At 39.5% G+C, this 17,506-nt stretch overlaps 1 protein-coding gene across 2 annotated transcripts in view; it reads left to right on the forward strand.

Moving 5' to 3' along the window:
• HEATR4 (HEAT repeat containing 4) overlaps positions 1-17,506 on the forward strand; it is a 91,510-nt gene that overhangs the window by 37,973 nt on the left and 36,031 nt on the right. Inside the window, exons 7-10 of one of the 2 annotated variants that reach the window (XM_072629184.1) lie at positions 2,855-3,037; positions 4,325-4,485; positions 7,548-7,655; positions 10,739-10,857. In XM_072629184.1, the coding sequence (XP_072485285.1) occupies positions 2,855-3,037; positions 4,325-4,485; positions 7,548-7,655; positions 10,739-10,857 (571 nt within the window). The remainder of the gene's footprint in view (positions 1-2,854; positions 3,038-4,324; positions 4,486-7,547; positions 7,656-10,738; positions 10,858-17,506) is intronic. The other variant, XM_072629185.1, reaches the window with a different exon arrangement.

The raw sequence follows: 17,506 nt of genomic DNA on the forward strand, positions 1-17,506 counted from the left end.
TCCAAAGATATTTATGTCAGTTCATATAATATATGACTGCATATAGCTGTCTCAGTATGGAACTACTAACTCCAAAAATATACCTTCTTCTTATTTCAAATACTAAATTCTCTTTCCAACTTGCATGAACTGATGCTGAATGAAGTGAGCAGAACCAGGACAACACTGTACATAGTAACAGAAAATTCTGTGATAACAGAGTTTGTCAGACTTAGCTCTTCTCAGCAATGCAACGATCTAAGACAATTCCAAAAGAATGATTATGGAAAATGCTATCCACATCCAGAGAAAGAGTCTGAATGCAGATCGAAGCATACTTTCTCTTTCTTTTGTTGTTTTTTGGTTTTTCTCTCTCATGGTTTTTCCCTTCTGTTCTGATTCTTTCACAACATGACTAATGTGGAAATATGTTTAATATGATCCTACATGCATAGTAATACATGCATGTATAGTGATACATACATGATCATACATGCAATCTAATCAGGTTGCGTGCTGTCCTGGAGAGGGGGGAGTGGAGGGAGGGGAGAAAATTAGAACTCAAAATCTTATAAAAGCAAATGTTGAAAACTAAAAATAAATAAACAAATAAATGTTCTTTCCCTCCCTTTTACCAATAAATCCTCAATATCATTTGATGAAGAATAAGAAACTATTTCCTCATCAGAGGAGTCAGTTCTACCTTCCATAGGTAGAGCTTCAACATCATTAAATACGACAGTTAGATGGTGCAGCAGTCAGGAAGACCTGAATTCAAATTCAGCCTTAAATATTTACTTGCTTTGTGACCTTGGGGAAGTCACTTAACCTCTCTCAACCTCAGTTTCCTCATCTATTAAAAAAATTACTATAATAATACCTACCCACCTCTGAATGTTGTAAGGATAAAACCAGACAGTACTTGTAAAGTGCTCAGCAAACTTAAAGTACTTAAAAAATGCTTATTAGCTGGCTCCAATGGTTTTTTCTCATTCTTCTCTGGGTTGCATTCTTCTACCCTCCAGTCTCTGTACATGGGATAGGATTTCCCTCTGTGGTTTCATAGTTTTTTCTCCCTCTTTGTTTTCCCCTTAAAACATTATTTTAATTAAACAAATACTTCTTAAGCTTTTGCTATGTACCAGACACTTGGCTAAGAGCTGTGCATACAAAGACAAAAAAGAACAGTCCCTGACCTCAAGAAGCTTACATTCTGCTGGGAGAGGGGTGATACAAAAAGATACATAAGTAAATAAAAGTACATAAATAGTTTAAGGAGGGAGAAAATGCTAATTTTTCCTGAGAAGCCCATATTCCTCCAGCCCTCCCTCCTCCTTCTCTAATAGAGAGAGCAGCCTGCATTTTGTACATACATAGATGCTAATTGTCTCTGGAAACAACACAAACATAGTAAAACCTACACAGTCTCTAAAATATTTTCCTATCTTTCGCAGCCTACTGAAGCATCATTGAGATGCACACAACCACGCTATGGATATGTATGCATATTTCCAGGGTAAATTAGCAAAATATAAACTCTCTTCCTCAAAGATGAATCCAAAATATTTATTCAGATACCAGAAAGCCAATTCTACCATGGTAACAAGGATGTTTGTACACATTACCAATAAAGGGAGCATGGCCATCCCCAAGCCTTCCCTCCGTTAGGCCTCCCCACAAACAAGCTCCCTTAGGCAAAATTCCACCCTCTCTCACTCATACTAGCTGCTCTGCCTCTCAGCTCTGTCCTTCTTGCTCCAGCTGTTCTGCAAGCTCCTCCCACTATTGGTTCTATGTGACTCAGGCTATGGGCCAGTCCAAAGCTGGACCTTTTATGGGCAGGGAAAATCTTCAAATTCCCTTAACATTACACCTACTCAAAACTGAAATTCTCAGTTCCTTATGGCCCTTACTATTAACTTTTATAGCAAACTACATCTTAGGGGTTCTGCTGCCATAGATCTTAACTCAGGCCTTTGGATAGGGGATTTTCCTGTCTTTTCTTATACTTTCCTGCCTTTTCTTGTTTCTGAAACTCCTTGTTCTGGTAATTGATAATCAATAGAGTACTACCAATAGCTCTACGGCAACACATTGAGCTATTATCTGATAGAAGGCCTTTGACTTTGAGTCCTTTCTCAACCTGTTTTTTCTCTACTCATGACTTGTAAAGATGTGCTTTTGTCCTGCCCTCTTCACTATTCATACTGCTTAAATAGGTACCCAGTAAATATCTATTGAATAAATGAATATAAAACACCTGCACTGAACCACAGGTAAAGATGGAAGAGACTTGTAAGTCATCATACTCAAAGCTTTCATCTTACAGATGAGAACCTCAAGTTCCAGATGACTTGCTCAAGATCCAAGTGTGTGCTGAAGTCAACTCAAACCAGCTTTCAAAAGCTGATTATCAAATTTTCATCCTGTGCATTCCCAACTATTTTCAATAAGCAAGCTGCCAAACAAAACTTGGTTTATTGTTTTGTTGATTGTCTATACTTAAAATAATGGAGTAAATATTAGTAATGAAGATTAAATTTAAAACTGTGCAGTGTTACTTTCAGAAAGTTGGTCATTAAATATTTATTGGCACAAGTGCCGAGTTCGTGCAACAGAACCAACATTCTATGTTCTACCGAGGTGGTGTCAAATTCAAATAGAAATAATTCCTTTGAGCTGTATGTTGTCTTAGAAAACCACAAGTTAACGTTTCTCTGTTTTATTGTATTTAACTTTTTTTTTTTTTGTTAAGCATTTTTCCAATTACATTTTAATCTGGTTCATCCTGGGAGGGAACTTTCCAATTTACCTCTGATATTTGATGAAAGGTGTGAGAAGGAAGTTTTCTGACCTCCTTCTCTTGTGATGGCAGACAATGAAGACACTGCTCAAACTCAAGCTGTTCCGGAGATACCAAAGGAACTACAGCCTCTGGTCAAGGAAGCACTAATGGATAAAAATGCCAGTGTACGCATGGCAGCAGCTCTGTGTCACTACACCATCCAAGCACATGACCGTCAAGCACAGGAAATCATGCAGAATGCCCTAGCAGTAGGTGAGGGGCTAACTTACCATCACTTTTTATTTGAATCTGGATATAGTGAAAGACTGCCCTCCATCAATCTTCTCTAATCCTTTACTTTCCATCATCACCCTTTGGAAAATTTGCTATCACACTTGATTTTGTAAAGAGGATTCCAGGAGCTATTGTTTCTTCCTATCTATCATGCCTACAATTTTGGCATGTTACTCTCAGACAGTCTCATGGTCCAAATAGGCTTCTTACACGCCAGAGTGATTAAAAAGGAGTCCCTTCATTTTTTTTTTTTTGCAAGACAATTGGAGTTAAATGAGTTTTCCAGGGTCACACAGCTAGTAAGTGTCAAATGTCTGAGATGAGATTTGGACTTAGATCCTCCTGACTCCAGTGTTTTATCCACTCTGCTACCTAGCTGCCCTGTTTTGTTTTGGGGTTTGGGGTTTTTTTGAGTCCCTTTATTCTTAAAAGAAAAAAATCACAATTAAGCAGAGCATGACAAGGTTATTAAGCAGAGATATAAGATAATTTCTTCATACCCCCAAAAGTCAAGTCATGATATCTGAGGAAAGAGAGGGCCCAGGTAAGCATGATAGCAGTCAAGTGCCTTTGAACCATCAGGGAATGGAGCTATTCCAGACTCCAGCGTAGAAGTGGAAGTTGGAAAATCAGGCCTCTTTATGGAACTTTGACAAAGCAGCTACCCTTACCCACAGGGCATCACCAGAGCTATTCCTCTCTATTCTCAAGGATCATGATTCCTGAAAGGGTAGCAGACAGTCATTGAGGAGCCCCATGTGGGATGGTCCCGGTAATATACTTGTCCATTTTATTTTTGCAGGAATCTATCCTACCATCACTCTCCTATGCTCCTTTCCTCAATAAATTGTGAATGCTAACGAAAATTCCTATTGAATCAATTAATCACTGAAGTATTTATTGCGTGTCTATTATATCAGAGACATTATGTATTATTGTAGTGTTTACCGGATTTTATTTAAAACATTTGGGATGGGGGAAGGGACAGAGGATAAGGGTGTGAATGCTCTTTGGAAACCCTTAATTTAACTTGCTTAATCAAGCTATGGGTATGCTTTAAGGACACTTTTCCCTCTCATCCCTAGCTAAGCTACCTGTGTAGCCCATCTCAAGTGAGACAACCCAAGGGTATGGTTTAGTGGGGTTCAGGGAGTTGAAGGGCAGGCTTTAGGGTGTAACCATCCCAGAGGGATAGTACTTAGACTATGGAAATCAGTTCTAACTACTTCATGATCCTTCTACTCTTCCTCCAATCCATCTTGACAGGTAATGATGCTGATAGCTGGGCAGCAGCCCAATGCTTGGCCCTGGATGGGATTGCTTCTTTTGCTGTGGTGAAGAGAATCCTCTACCAACTGTTTTCCAAAAAGGACAAGGAAACAGAGGAACAAGCTTGTGTCCTACTGAGCTATCTCAGTGATAAGACGGTAGGTGCCCATTTTAGAGGTATACAGAGAGAGACCAAAACAGAAATTGGATTTTTTGCTACTTGTACAGCCAAATTATGGTAAGATTGTACATTTTCCTATCAAATTACGTTCATAGGGGTGGTCTCTACAGTCTAGTCTATCTATACTAATGCCTCGCCACTGCAAAGGGCCATTCATAGTCTTCCAAAAATACAAGCATTTATCACATGCCTAATTATTCATGGCAACTGTGAACTGGTGTGCCTAGGGCCATACTGGCGCACCAAGATTTGGACCGTAGTTAGGTTAGAATTTGGAAAAGTTAATGGTGGTTAATTCTCAAGGCAGGAAAACTGAATGATAGAGCCTTCAGTTTCCAGACATCAGGATAAGTCAGAAATTGGGGATACAAGAAAGTCAAACCAAAGGTCTAAGGGTCTGTAAGGAACAAGTCAGGTTTCTGGAGAGTTCACAGAATCTCAGAGTTGGAAGTAAGCTCAAAGTTCCATCTAGTTGAGACCCATTCCTGAATGAGAATCCACTCAACATGACCCCAAAGTAGCCATCCAGCCTTTACTTGGAGACGTCCAATGCCCAGTAACTGCAGAGACAACCCATTGTATTTTTTTTTTTAGTATAACTCTAATTGTGAGCAAGTTTTCCTCTCACATTGACTCTAGGTTTGACTCTTGGACACATCAGCTTGTTTTTCCTTCTTCTGCTTTCTGGGGCCAAGAAGAACAAAGATAATCCCCTCTTCTACTTGATGGCACTTCTAATACTTAAAGACATCAATCAAGTGCCCCTAAATTTTATGTTCTCTATATTAAACACCTCCAGTTACTTCAATCAGTTCTCATAAGCAGGAATTTGAGACTCTTAATCATGCTGGTTGCCCTTCTCTAGACACTCTCCAAAATGTCAATTTTCCTTAAAATGTGGTAAATTCAACTGAACACGATACTCCAAAGTATAATACAGCAGGTCTATCATCATCTTATTGCTTATTATTATGCCTCTCTTAATGCTGCCTAATATTATATTAGCTTTCTTTTCTGCTATAGCACACTGTTGACTCATATTTAGTTCACAGACCACTAAAATCCATTTTTTAATATGAATTTCTATCTAGCTATGCTTCCTTTGTTAGCATGAAGTTGAGTTTTTGAACCTAAGAAAAAGGCTTGGTTTTCATATTTACTATATTCACTACTGTTAAATTTCATCTTAACTATATTTGGTCCATTTCCTTTCAAGATCTTAAGGTATCCTTCCTAACTTTGTGCCATCAGCAAGTTTGATAAGCATGCTATCTGTGCATTTATCCAAAAAAATAAAACATCAAATAGCTATAGCCAGGGAAAATTTGTCTTACTCTTTGAATTATTGTTCTACCCTGGACCTGAGGAGTTGATTTACAGAGATGGAAAGAGATGAGTAGAATAACATCTGATTGAACTATTATATGACAGGGAGACTTTCTCCCAACTCCTTTTGGAGATCTTGATAAATTCTAAGACATACATAATCTTATTTCTAGGAGTATCAGTATAGTAGGGAAAGAAAAGTATAGAGGAGCATGGGGGTAGGAAATAACTCAAGTGGAATAGGAACTTGCCTCAGAGGATTTGTCTAAGAAGTTTCTTCTAGGACTTGGTTAGTGATTGCATTTGATGGAAAGCTGACTAGGTGCCTCAGCCTTTCTACAAAGGGATGCTGTAGACAGAGGAAGTAGGACCAAAGTTGGTGTATTTCCTGGAGAACAGCCTTGATTTTTGGTGAAGTGCAGAGAGTTGTGTGTAATGACACAGCAGAGGAGGAGCCAGGTGAGATTTATGGGCTTAATTAGATAACCTATATCCAGTAATCAGTGTTTCTGAGTGTGACCTTCCTGTGTGTATATGGTAGATGTGCATATAGCTCACTCACTGGGAACAGACTAAGCACTGGTGTTGTTGGTATCACTTAAAGGTGAACATCCAGACCTCAGAAAACTGAATCACTACAAATCAGGGTCTGATTTTTCTGATGGGCCAGATGGACTGAAGGAAGTGTTAACAATGCAAATTAATATATTGCTTGCCTTCTCAATGGATGGAGGGCAGGGCTAGAAGGAGGAAGAGAATTTGGAACTCAAAATGCTTTTTTTAAATGCTAAAAATAAAAAAAAGACAAAATTTATAATATATAATAAAACAATTCAGATTGTTAAATACAATTATTAAATATTTAAATTATTAAATAATATTTTTAAATTATTGTTTAAATTATTAAAATAATCCAGATTGTGTGTGTGTGTGTGTGTGTGTGTGTGTGTGTGTGTATCTGGGAGTTCTGTTGTTAAACATTTACCAGCACACCTCTGTGTTGCTCTATAAACATTGTTTGAGCTCTGTAAGAGTGCAGTAGGAGGCTCAGGGAATGACGTTATTGTCACACTAGAAGTCTGGTGATTGATTGTAGACTAATAATAATAGCAATAATATAGATCAGTACTTATAGAGCGCTTTAAGGTTTGCAAACTTTCCACCCACTATCCACTATCACAACACCCCTGTGTATACCTTCTGTGACCATGCTACTTGGATGGTCAAGAAGTCAATACCTAACTTACTTCACTACCACAACACCACCTGGGATTCTGAACTTTAGGGGTTGTAGACAAGGCATTTACATCTAAGCTATCACCAACTTTAGACATATAAGAAATGGCAACTTAGAAAATATGAATGACATCATAATAGGTGTGAAACATACATAGGGCAAGTTATATATTTGTCAATGTGAGAAGAAGAGAACAGGGAAAAAGTGAATGCTGAATTTAACAGAAACCTAGCAGTTTCCTGTTAAAATTGGATGAACTAGACCCCTTTTTTGCCCTCTCCAGGTTTAATGGAACCCAAGTTGTCTGGCTACGATTGAAGGCATTATACCTTTCCACCACTAAGAAATTGAAATTCCACCTTTTTTATGATTCTAATGCTGCTGAATGCCACATTATAGTGGGTCTTTCAAGGTTCCATCCATCACTATTGAAGGTGCTCAGAGAAACCACTAAACTATATTTTACATCTCCTTAGAGCATGATACATACCCTCCTTGCTGTGGAGCTGAACAGCTGCCAGTGGGAAGACCGGATTGTGGCCTGCCGGGCTCTCTCCCGAATCAGTGGGAGGATTGTCAGCCAGGTAAATCCTTTTCTTGCCCTGCTAAATCCAAGTGCAGTTTAAGTAAAGTGGGCAACACTTGTTGCTATTTGCTGCTGTCAAATTCTCCACTCCCATTCTACTATGCTTTCCAAACATCTCTCTATCCCAATACCACTGCTCACTATCTCTAGGTTACCACAATCAAAACTAAGAGATTAGCCCTATCACAATGCATAAGTAAGAAGCAGCTAGCTTCTGTGATAAATCTTCTGCCAGACTGATCAGATGCCAGCCAAATGCTATCCCTAGCCCCACCCCATAGATGTGCATCAGGTATGGGCCAGGTAAGAGGTTAAAGCCTGTGTTATGTGTTGTGTTCATCCTTCATTTTCGAAGAAGACCATGACCAAGACCTTGCACTTGACTTTGTTTTGAGTGAGGGAGGGCTGTGCAGGTCACCAGCCTCACCTCTTCTCCTGAGTCATCTGGATCAAGTGACCAGATATTCATCAGGATGATTAGATGAGCCAGGACGCACTGGGAGACCTTGGCCTTTTTAGGTACTCACTTAGAGGGAGGTAATGCCCATTCAGTGAACAGGCTTCTTTAAGAAGTAGTCAGGGAATGGCCCCTTTAATGAGCGAAAGAAAAAAAACTAAATCAAGCTGGAAGGGAAAGTGAAATAGTTACTATTGATAATCACTCTAAGCCAAGAGGGTCCAGAGAATCGTCATTAAGTGGAGCTTGGGTAGGGACCTACTGTTGTCCAATCTATGGGCTTCAGAATACATTGGGTTTAAGGTTTTGGGAAAGACAAGAAAGAAAGACAGAAAGACAGAAAAAGAAAGAGAGAAAGAAAGAAAGAAAGAAAGAGAGAGAGAAAGGAAAGAAAGAAAGAAGGAAAGAAAGAAAGAGAAAGGAAAGAAAGAAAGAGAGAAAGGAAAGAAAGAAAGAAGGAAAGAAAGAAAGAGGAAGGAAAGAAAGAAAGAAAGAAAGAAAGGAAGAAAGAAAGAAAGAAAGAAAGAAGAAAGAAAAGGAAAGAAAGAAACAGATATCTAGCCAGTAAACCCAAGGCAACTGCCTGGCCATCAAGGAAGGGGAGAGGGAGACAGAAGGGACAGGATGAACTGAGCTACCCAGCTAGCTGGGTCCCCACTCAGGCAGCTCAGTCTACTCACAGGTTTTTTGCCCTTCGTTTTCCAAGAAATCCAGACATTTAAAGCACACTTATATCTAGCCCCCAAATAAAAATCACCTCCAAATGTCTCCAAGGACTTCTGTGACTTTGACTACCTGTTCCACTACCTGATCTTGAACTCCCTGAACAAAATAAATATATTTGTTTTGCATGTTTAATCAATGTCTGGTGATGGATGCTGGAAGTCCCTGGCATGGTCTTCCTGGTATAAACAAGTATAAAAGATGTTTCCTAGTGTTGGGCAAGAGAAAGGAGGGAAGGAGTGGGTTTTATGCTTCATATATAAACCTTGTTTAGCAAAAATTACAGCCCTTCCTTCTGAGAAAACAGAGAATTCTGCTTTTGCTATAACCCATACAAATTAGACAGGATGTCATACAACTAATGTGGAAATTTCTTTTTCATGACTATATATATATTTGTAATGGGTTTTTTCTTGCCTTGTCAATGGGTGGGCAAGAGGGAAAGGAGAGAATTCTCAATTGAAAATGAAATAAAATTGAATTAAAAACTAAACAACAACAAGGATGCTATAATCCTTCCCCTCAATACTTAGAGTCTAGTTGATAAGATAAAACAATTAGCAAACAAGTGCTAAACTACAAAGTACTTACCATAAGTATAATTGGAGAAGAGAGATTACTAAGGACTAGACTAGTCAGAGGACCTCAAGGAGAATTGGGTCTTGAACTCTACTGAATCTAGATAATTATACAAAGGCCATTCCAAACAAGGGGAGCAGCAAGACTGAACCCTAACCACCATTCCTATCTGCCCTAGATGAATCTTCCTAGCACAATGAAGATGCCTTTCTAAGCCTTCCCTTTCTCCATAACGTATTTCATCAACCTGCCATTACCTATGGACTATTTTCAGCTATCTAAATGGATTTGCCACAAGGATGCCCAGTTAGATCATCTTATTCTTATCTATTCTGAATACCACAAGTTTGACCTGAAACTACCTGCCATTCCCATGGCCCTGAACATCTGACTGTTCTTTCAGCCCCACTGTCTAGAGGTGTGGGTGCAAATACAGTTAAATAACCAGGACGCAGAAGTTCAATTACTGATCAGAGAATCATGGAATCTAAGAGACCACAGAGGTCTTCTCATGCAACCCATACCTAAGCAAGAACACCTTCCACCACATCCTCAATAAGTGGTCATCCAGTGTCTTCTTGAAGACTTCCAGGAAGAGGAAACCCTCTACCTCCCAAGACAACACATTCTGCTTGTCTACAGCTCTTTGACCTAAATACGGTAGTAGGCATGTGTGACATGGGGCTCAGGTGGGATCTAGATGAATCAAGAGCCTTCTCTGGAACTCTCTGGCAGCTGGATGGTGCAGTAGACAGAGCACCAGGCCTGAAGTCAAGAAGATTCATCTTCCTGAGTTTAAATCTGTCCTTAGACACTTGATGGTTGTGTGACCCTATTCAAGTCACTTAACCCTATTTTTCTCATCTGTGAAATGAGCTGGAAAAGGAAATGGCAAACCACTCCAATATCTTTGCCAAGAAAATTCAAAAAGATGGGTCAGGAAGAGTAGGACATGACTGAAAAATGACTGAACAACAGCTATAACAACTTGAAAAAATAATTCCAGTTTTCATTCATCCATTTCATTCATAATTTCACCTGTTTCTTCTTACTGGTAATTAAATAAATATGAGTGACTACCTACAAATTCAACAGTACCTGAGTGGCAAGAGGTGAAAAAAGACATGTCAAGAAGATAGGTACTTATTGTCATGTAACTGGAAAAAGAAAGGCAATATTTTGCCAGAATAATCTCATTTCTTGTTGTCTAGAATAAAATCTAATCTTGTCTAGAATGAAATCTAATCATATGTCATACCTATTAGCATTGTGTCTCAGTTACCTAAGTTGTATTGATCCTGGGGGATGTTTTGTCTTTGTAGGATCTGAAACAAAAGTTGATCCAACTTATGTGGAATGATTGGAACTGGGGTGTACGTCAGGCAGCTGCCCAAACCCTTGGACAGATGAAGCTGGGGAAGGAGGTGCATGACAAGATCAGGTAGGTTATGTCTTTGGGATGGTCAGAAAGAAGCTGTGGTGTAAACAAGGGTAGAATTTCACTAACTGGCCATAGGTGGAGGACGTGGAATGAACGCAACATAGTTTTTATTTAATGTTTTATTTTTCCCCCAATTGCAAGTTAAAATAATTTTTAACATTAAAAAAATTTTTTTGAGTTCTAAATTCTATCCCTCCCCTCCCCCCTACCTGAGACGGTAAGCAATACAACATAGGTTATACATGCGCAATCATGTAAAACATTTCCATAGTAGTCATTTTGTACAAGAAGACTAGAATTTTTTTTAAAAGAAAGAAAGTGAAAAATAGCATTTCTTCAGTCGGTATTCTGACAGCATCAATTCTTTCTCTGGAGCCAGATAGCATGCTTCATCAGGAGTCTTTTGGAACTGTCTTGGATCATTATATTGCTGAAAATAGCCACGTCATCACAACTCTTCATCATACAATATAACTGTTGCTGGGTACAGCATTCTCCTGGCTCTGTTCACTTCACTGTGCATTAGTTCATGTACATCTTCCCAGGTTTTTCTGAAATCATACTGCTTGTCATTTCTTATAGCACAATAATATTCCATCACAATCATATGCCACAACTTGTTTAGCCATTCTTAGCCACCACAAAAAGAATTGCTATAAATAATTTTGTACAAATAGGTCTTTTCCCCTTTTTTATGTCTTTGGAGTATAGACCTAGCAGTGGTATTCCTCGATCAAAGGGCATGCACAGTTTTATAGCCCTTGGACATAGTTCCAAATTGCTCTCCAGAATGGCTGTATTAACAACTCCACCAACAGGCAACAGATTTTTAAGTTCAATTTCTATTATGAACACCTTTTCCTTCACTTTCTCAAGTCTAGACAAACATCAAAACAATAAATTAAACTGTTTTTTGTAGTCTTTGCCATTTTTCAAGATGTAAATGCTCACAGTGAAAATGTAACACTTGGCTCTCCCAACCCCCTGGGAATAAACCTTCCTCAATACTGACATTGTCTGAAGTCTCAGTAACCAATCGATTCATGAAGCTGTATAAAATTCCTGCAGTATGCATAACATTGTGATAGCTCTATGAAGAAAGCAAGGAAAGATGAACCTACTATGTGCAAGGGGATGTATGGGGAGTTCAGGGAGGACAGGCACCTCTGGTGTGAAAGCTTGCTGAGTGCTGTCCAAGGCTGTTTATCCACCTTTAGTCTCCACCTTCATCCAAATTTCACCTGTGGTTCTAAGAAGCTGTAGTATTCGCAGAGGCCAGTAAACCATTAGGCAGGAAGGTTATAACAGGCTGAGGATAACTGATAGGCCTCAAACCCATCAGTGTAAGGTTAGGGGATGTCTATCCTAAGCATGTGAAGACTTCCCCCAGGGAAATCAGCAGAAGAGAACAATTTGTTCCAACAGTGGCTGAAGCAGGCAACGTGGAGCCCTTAGAGCTTGGTCACACATAGAAGAGGCCAAGGTCATGCACTGCATCCCAGACTATTGCCTGTTGTCCTGACTTTAGCTCCTGGAATCTGATGACTTTGGAAGAGAAAGTAAAGTTGACAACTGCAACTCTGCCACCCTGTGATATCATTGGTCCTCTTTGGGAGAAAAAAGGACAAATAACAAACAAACTACATGCCAGGCACTTATGCTAGTATCTCTTTTGATCTTCACAGAAATCCTGGGGGGTAGGTGCTATTATTATCACTGTTTTACAGATAAGAACACTGAGGCTGGCAGGGGTTAGGTGATTTGCCCAGGATCACACAGCTAGTAAGTATCTGGGATAAGATTCAAACTCAGATCATCCTGACTCCAAGCCCATCCACTGACTGCACCATCTAGCTGCATCTTAAGGATGATATGGAAAACAACGATAACAAAAACAACAATTTCAAAAAGTTTAAAATATGGTTGGGAGAGAGATATATTCTCCATCAGCCACCACCACACCATCAATGCATCAATTACAACAAATGGAGAAGTTTTGAATGCTGTGGATAAGTTCACTTACCTTGGTACACACTGACAATGAGGCATGCATTGCCAGAGCTAGCTCAGTGCTTGGGAGGCTCCAAAGATAGGTTTGGGAGAGAAGAGGTATTAGACTGACCAGCATACTGAAGGTCTACAGAGTCATTGTGCTGACCTCGTTGTTGTATGCCTGTGAAACCTAGACAGTATACCAGCAGGATGCCAGGAAACTGAATTGCTTCCATTGGAACTGTCTTAGGAAGATTCTGAAGATCACCTCACAGGATAAGGTACCAGATACTACGGTCCTCACTTGAACTAAACTGCCAAGCATTCAAACTCTGCTTCAGAGAGTGCAACTGTGATGGGCTGGACAAGTTGTTCAAATGCAAAATGTACATTTGCCAAAAAGACTATTTTATGGAGGACTCGCACAGGGCAAGTGTTCACATGGTGGTCAGAAGAAGCGATATAAGGACACTCTCAAGGTCTCTCTTAAGAACTCTGGAATTATTAGGTTAGGTGCTCAAGACACAGGAGCCAATGAATATAGCAATCTACTGTTTGATAAACTCAAGGAGCCCAGTTTCTGGGATAAGAACTCACTATCTGACAAAAACTGCTGGGAAAACTGGATAACAGTGCAGCGGAAACTGGGCATAGACCAATGCCTGAAACTGTACACAAGAATCAAGTCCAAATGGACACATGATATAGGTATAAAGATTGATACTATAAACAAATTAGGAAAGCAAGGAATAGTATATTTGTCAGATTTATGCAGAATGGAGAAATTTTTGACCAAACATGAGATAGAGAACATTATGAAGTGCAAAATGGATAACTTTGATTACACCAAATTGAAAAGTCTTTGCACAAACAAACCCAAAGCAACCAAGATTAGGAGGAAAGCAGAAAACTGGAAAGAATTTTTGCAATTAGTGTCTGTGACAAAGGCCTTATTTCTAAAATATATAGAGAATTGAGTCAAATGTACAAGAATACAAGTCATTCCCCAGTTGATAAATGGTCAAAGGAAATGAACAGGAAGTTTTCAAAGGAAGAAATTAAAGCTATCTATAGTCCTATGAAAAAATGCTCTAAATCACTATTGATTAAAGAGATGCAAATCAAAACAACTCTGAGGTACCACGTCACACCTATCAGATTGGCTAACATGACAAAATAGGAAGATGATAAATGTTGGAGAAGGTGTGGGAGAGTTGGAACACTAATTCATTGTTGGTGGAGCTGTGAGCTGATCCAACCATTCTGCAGAGAAATTTGGAACTATGCCCAAAGGACTTACAAAAATGTGCATACCCTTCGACCCAGCAATATTGCTTCTAGGACTATATCCCGAAGAGATCACAAAAATGGGAAAGGGTCCCACATGTACAAAAATATTTATAGCAGCTCTCTTTGTGGTGGTGAAGAACTAGAAATCAAGGGGGTACCCATCAATTGGGGAATGGCTGAACAAGTTGTGGTATATGAATGTAATGGAATACTATAGTGCTATAAGAAATGATGAACAGGAAGACTTCAGAGAGGCCTGGAAGGACCTATATGAACTAATGCTGAGTGAAAGGAGCATAACCAGGAGAATTTTGTACACAGCAAAAACCACCATGTGCGAGGAATTTTTCTGGTAGACTTAGTACTTCATAGCAATGCAAGGACCTAAAAAATTCCCAATGGACTCTTGAGGCAAAATGCCTTCCACATCCAGAGAAAGAACTATGAAATTGATCACAGAATGAAGTAGACCATTTTCTCTTGTGTTTTGTTTTGGTTTGGTTTTTCTCATGGTTTCTCCCATTCATTTTAATTCTTCCATGCAACATAACTAAGGTGAAAATGTGTTTAGTATTTGCATGCCATCTCAGGGAGGGAGGGGGAAGGGATGAAGGAGGGAGGGGAAGAAAATCTAAGATTTATGGAAGTAATTGTAGAAAACTGAAAACATATAAATTAATGGACAAAAAAGAACTCTGAAACTGATTGTGTGACACAAGAGACACTGGCACAGAATCAAGCAGCATTGTGTGTCCACATCAGAGAAGGTGCTGTGCTCTTTAAGCAAAGCAGAATTGGAACAGCTCATAGCAAATGCAAGATGCACAAATTTAGAGAATCCATCCTAGAGGTTGAAAGGTTAATGAGGTATAAAGCTCTTCCCTGCACATTTATAGGCCTATGCAACTATATATGTTCCCTTTTCGTCTTGAAATGGGGGCTGCATTCCCAGGACTAAAGGTGAGAATGTGCCTGGCTGATTCATCTTCCTTGAAGGGTTGGCCACTCTTCTGGAAATACAGGGAATCAATCCTGTATCCTTTTGAACACAGACATTTTGCCATATCAATCACAGATGTCTTGCTCCTTTGAACTCTGACCCAGTTCACAGCTGCAACACATCCTGTGCTGAGTCATTAGAGCCCTGGTACAGAGCCAATCAGGTGCTGGATCACCAAGACTTTGGCACCTTTTGGCAATCAGGTGCCAAACCATGTGGATTCTGACACATAGGCTCTGATGATAAGCCTATCAGTTGCTAAAATACACCACACCAATTTTTTCTTTATTTGAAACTGTATCTATTATGGGAAATTAGTATTTTTTCCTCGGGGCTTCGCTCATGGGAAGGACACTCTGCATGAGGCATTTTGATTCCCACCTGGGACTCTGGAGAGCTGTTGTCAAGGGCCCCCACGCTTCAGCATGTGAACTCAGATGTTGGCGCTTCTCTAGTTTGGTGATGTATGTAAATATTTCTATTACTCTGTTAAACATTATCTTCATCCTTCTATATTTCTGTAATCCTGCTTTATATTGTCCCTGTGTGTAGAATCAATGTTACACTGATCTTACTTTGGTATGAAGAGTGCTTATTATACCATGTGATATGATCCTGAGAGGTACCTAAAGCAACTCCTTAATTATACAGATGTTCAGATGAACTATTTGGGCCAAACCTGTGATAGAGCATTCTGAGCTCATATTGGTCTGATCAGCCACAGTCAGACACATTGAAACTTTACTCTACCATAGTTATGTCATTTTGGTCCTCTTCCAGAACGAAGGACCACAACAATATGTGTTGAATACGTACTGTACGCTGGTGATTTTGCTAGGCTCTGTGATAGACAGGAAGGGAAAAAAAGGTCCCAACCTTCAAGAATCTTACAATCATACTGCAGCAAAAAGGAAGACCACACAATTAGAGAATTAGATAAGATAAGAAACTAGATATAATCATAGCCACTGCCCAAACAAGCAGCATGGCCAATAAATATTATGACTATAAAAAAGAAGTCAGCGTGAACTGGAATAGAAAAGTGGCAAGTTTTATGAGCACCTTCCTTGATTCTTCTCATTAAATGTAATCTTTCCTTCCCACAACCACTTAAAACATGCTATTTGTTCCTTTCAAGGCATTTATACTTTGCCTTGCATTCATTCTAATTATCCAGTTTCAATAGAGAAGCGCATTTAGGGTTAGGGTTAGGGAAGAGGAAGCTAGGTGGCACAGTGCCTGGATCTGGAGTCAAGAAAACTCATCTTCTTGAGTTTAAATATGGCCTCAGTTACTTACTAGATGTGTGACCCCAGGAAAGTCACTTAACTCTGCCTCTGTTTCCTCATTTGTAAAAAAAGTTGGAGAAAAAATGGCAAATGACTCCAATATCTTTGCCAAGAAAATCCCTCAGAGGACACCGCCGAAACAACTAAACAGCAGCAGTGCCTGACACATAGTAGGTGTTATATAAATGATGAATATAGTTGCTGTTCCTCACCTACAATTCCCACCTCCATGCCACTGCACTGACTGTGTCCCTGTGAGAGGAATGCCTTTCCTCCTCATCTCTACTTTTTAGAATCTCTGGTCTCCTTCAAGGCTCAATTCAAGTGCTGCCTTTTGCAGACTGCCTCTTTTGGTCCCTCTGGTAGCTTGTATAGAAGTTCTTTAGCTGAGGTCTGTGAACTTTTTTTTTAATATTTTGATAACTATTTCATATAATTGGTTTCCTTAATAATTCTATGTTTCTTATTTTTTAAATATTATTCTGAGAAAGGGACATTAACTTTACCAGACTGCCTAAGAGGGCCATAACAAACAAAAAAAGAATCCCAGGTCTTATACTGTCCTCTTTAGTGCTACCTTGTATCTTACCTTATATCTTTTATATGCTTGTAGACATGTCTCTCCCATTGGAGTATATGCTCTTTGAGGGTAGAGACTTTTGTTTTTGGCTTTGTCTCCCCAGCATTTAACACAATACCTAGAATAGGGGTGGGGAACCTGCAGCCTCGAGACCACATGGGGCCCTCTAGGTGCTCAAGTACAGCCCTTTGACTGAATCCACCTCTGGCCTAGAATATATTGAATGCTTAATAAATACTTGTGGATTGATTTAAGTAGACCATGAAGGATGAACAGAATCAGGGCAAAGGATAGGAGGGGGGAAAGAATCTCACGCGGAAGAGTGATATAAAAGGAAAAAATCTGTAATGGGTAAGAAAGTGACTAGCCTGACTGGGGTAAGGGGCTTGTGCTGGAAGTAGTAGAGTGAAGTATAAAAAGTTCAAGACATATAGTGTCTGGGTAATTAATAAAAGGGGTCAGTGACACCCTTGAATGCCAAAGACCCCTCAGGAAACC

This window comes from Notamacropus eugenii, chromosome 1, assembly GCF_028372415.1.
Source record: "Notamacropus eugenii isolate mMacEug1 chromosome 1, mMacEug1.pri_v2, whole genome shotgun sequence".
Lineage (NCBI taxonomy): Eukaryota > Metazoa > Chordata > Mammalia > Diprotodontia > Macropodidae > Notamacropus > Notamacropus eugenii.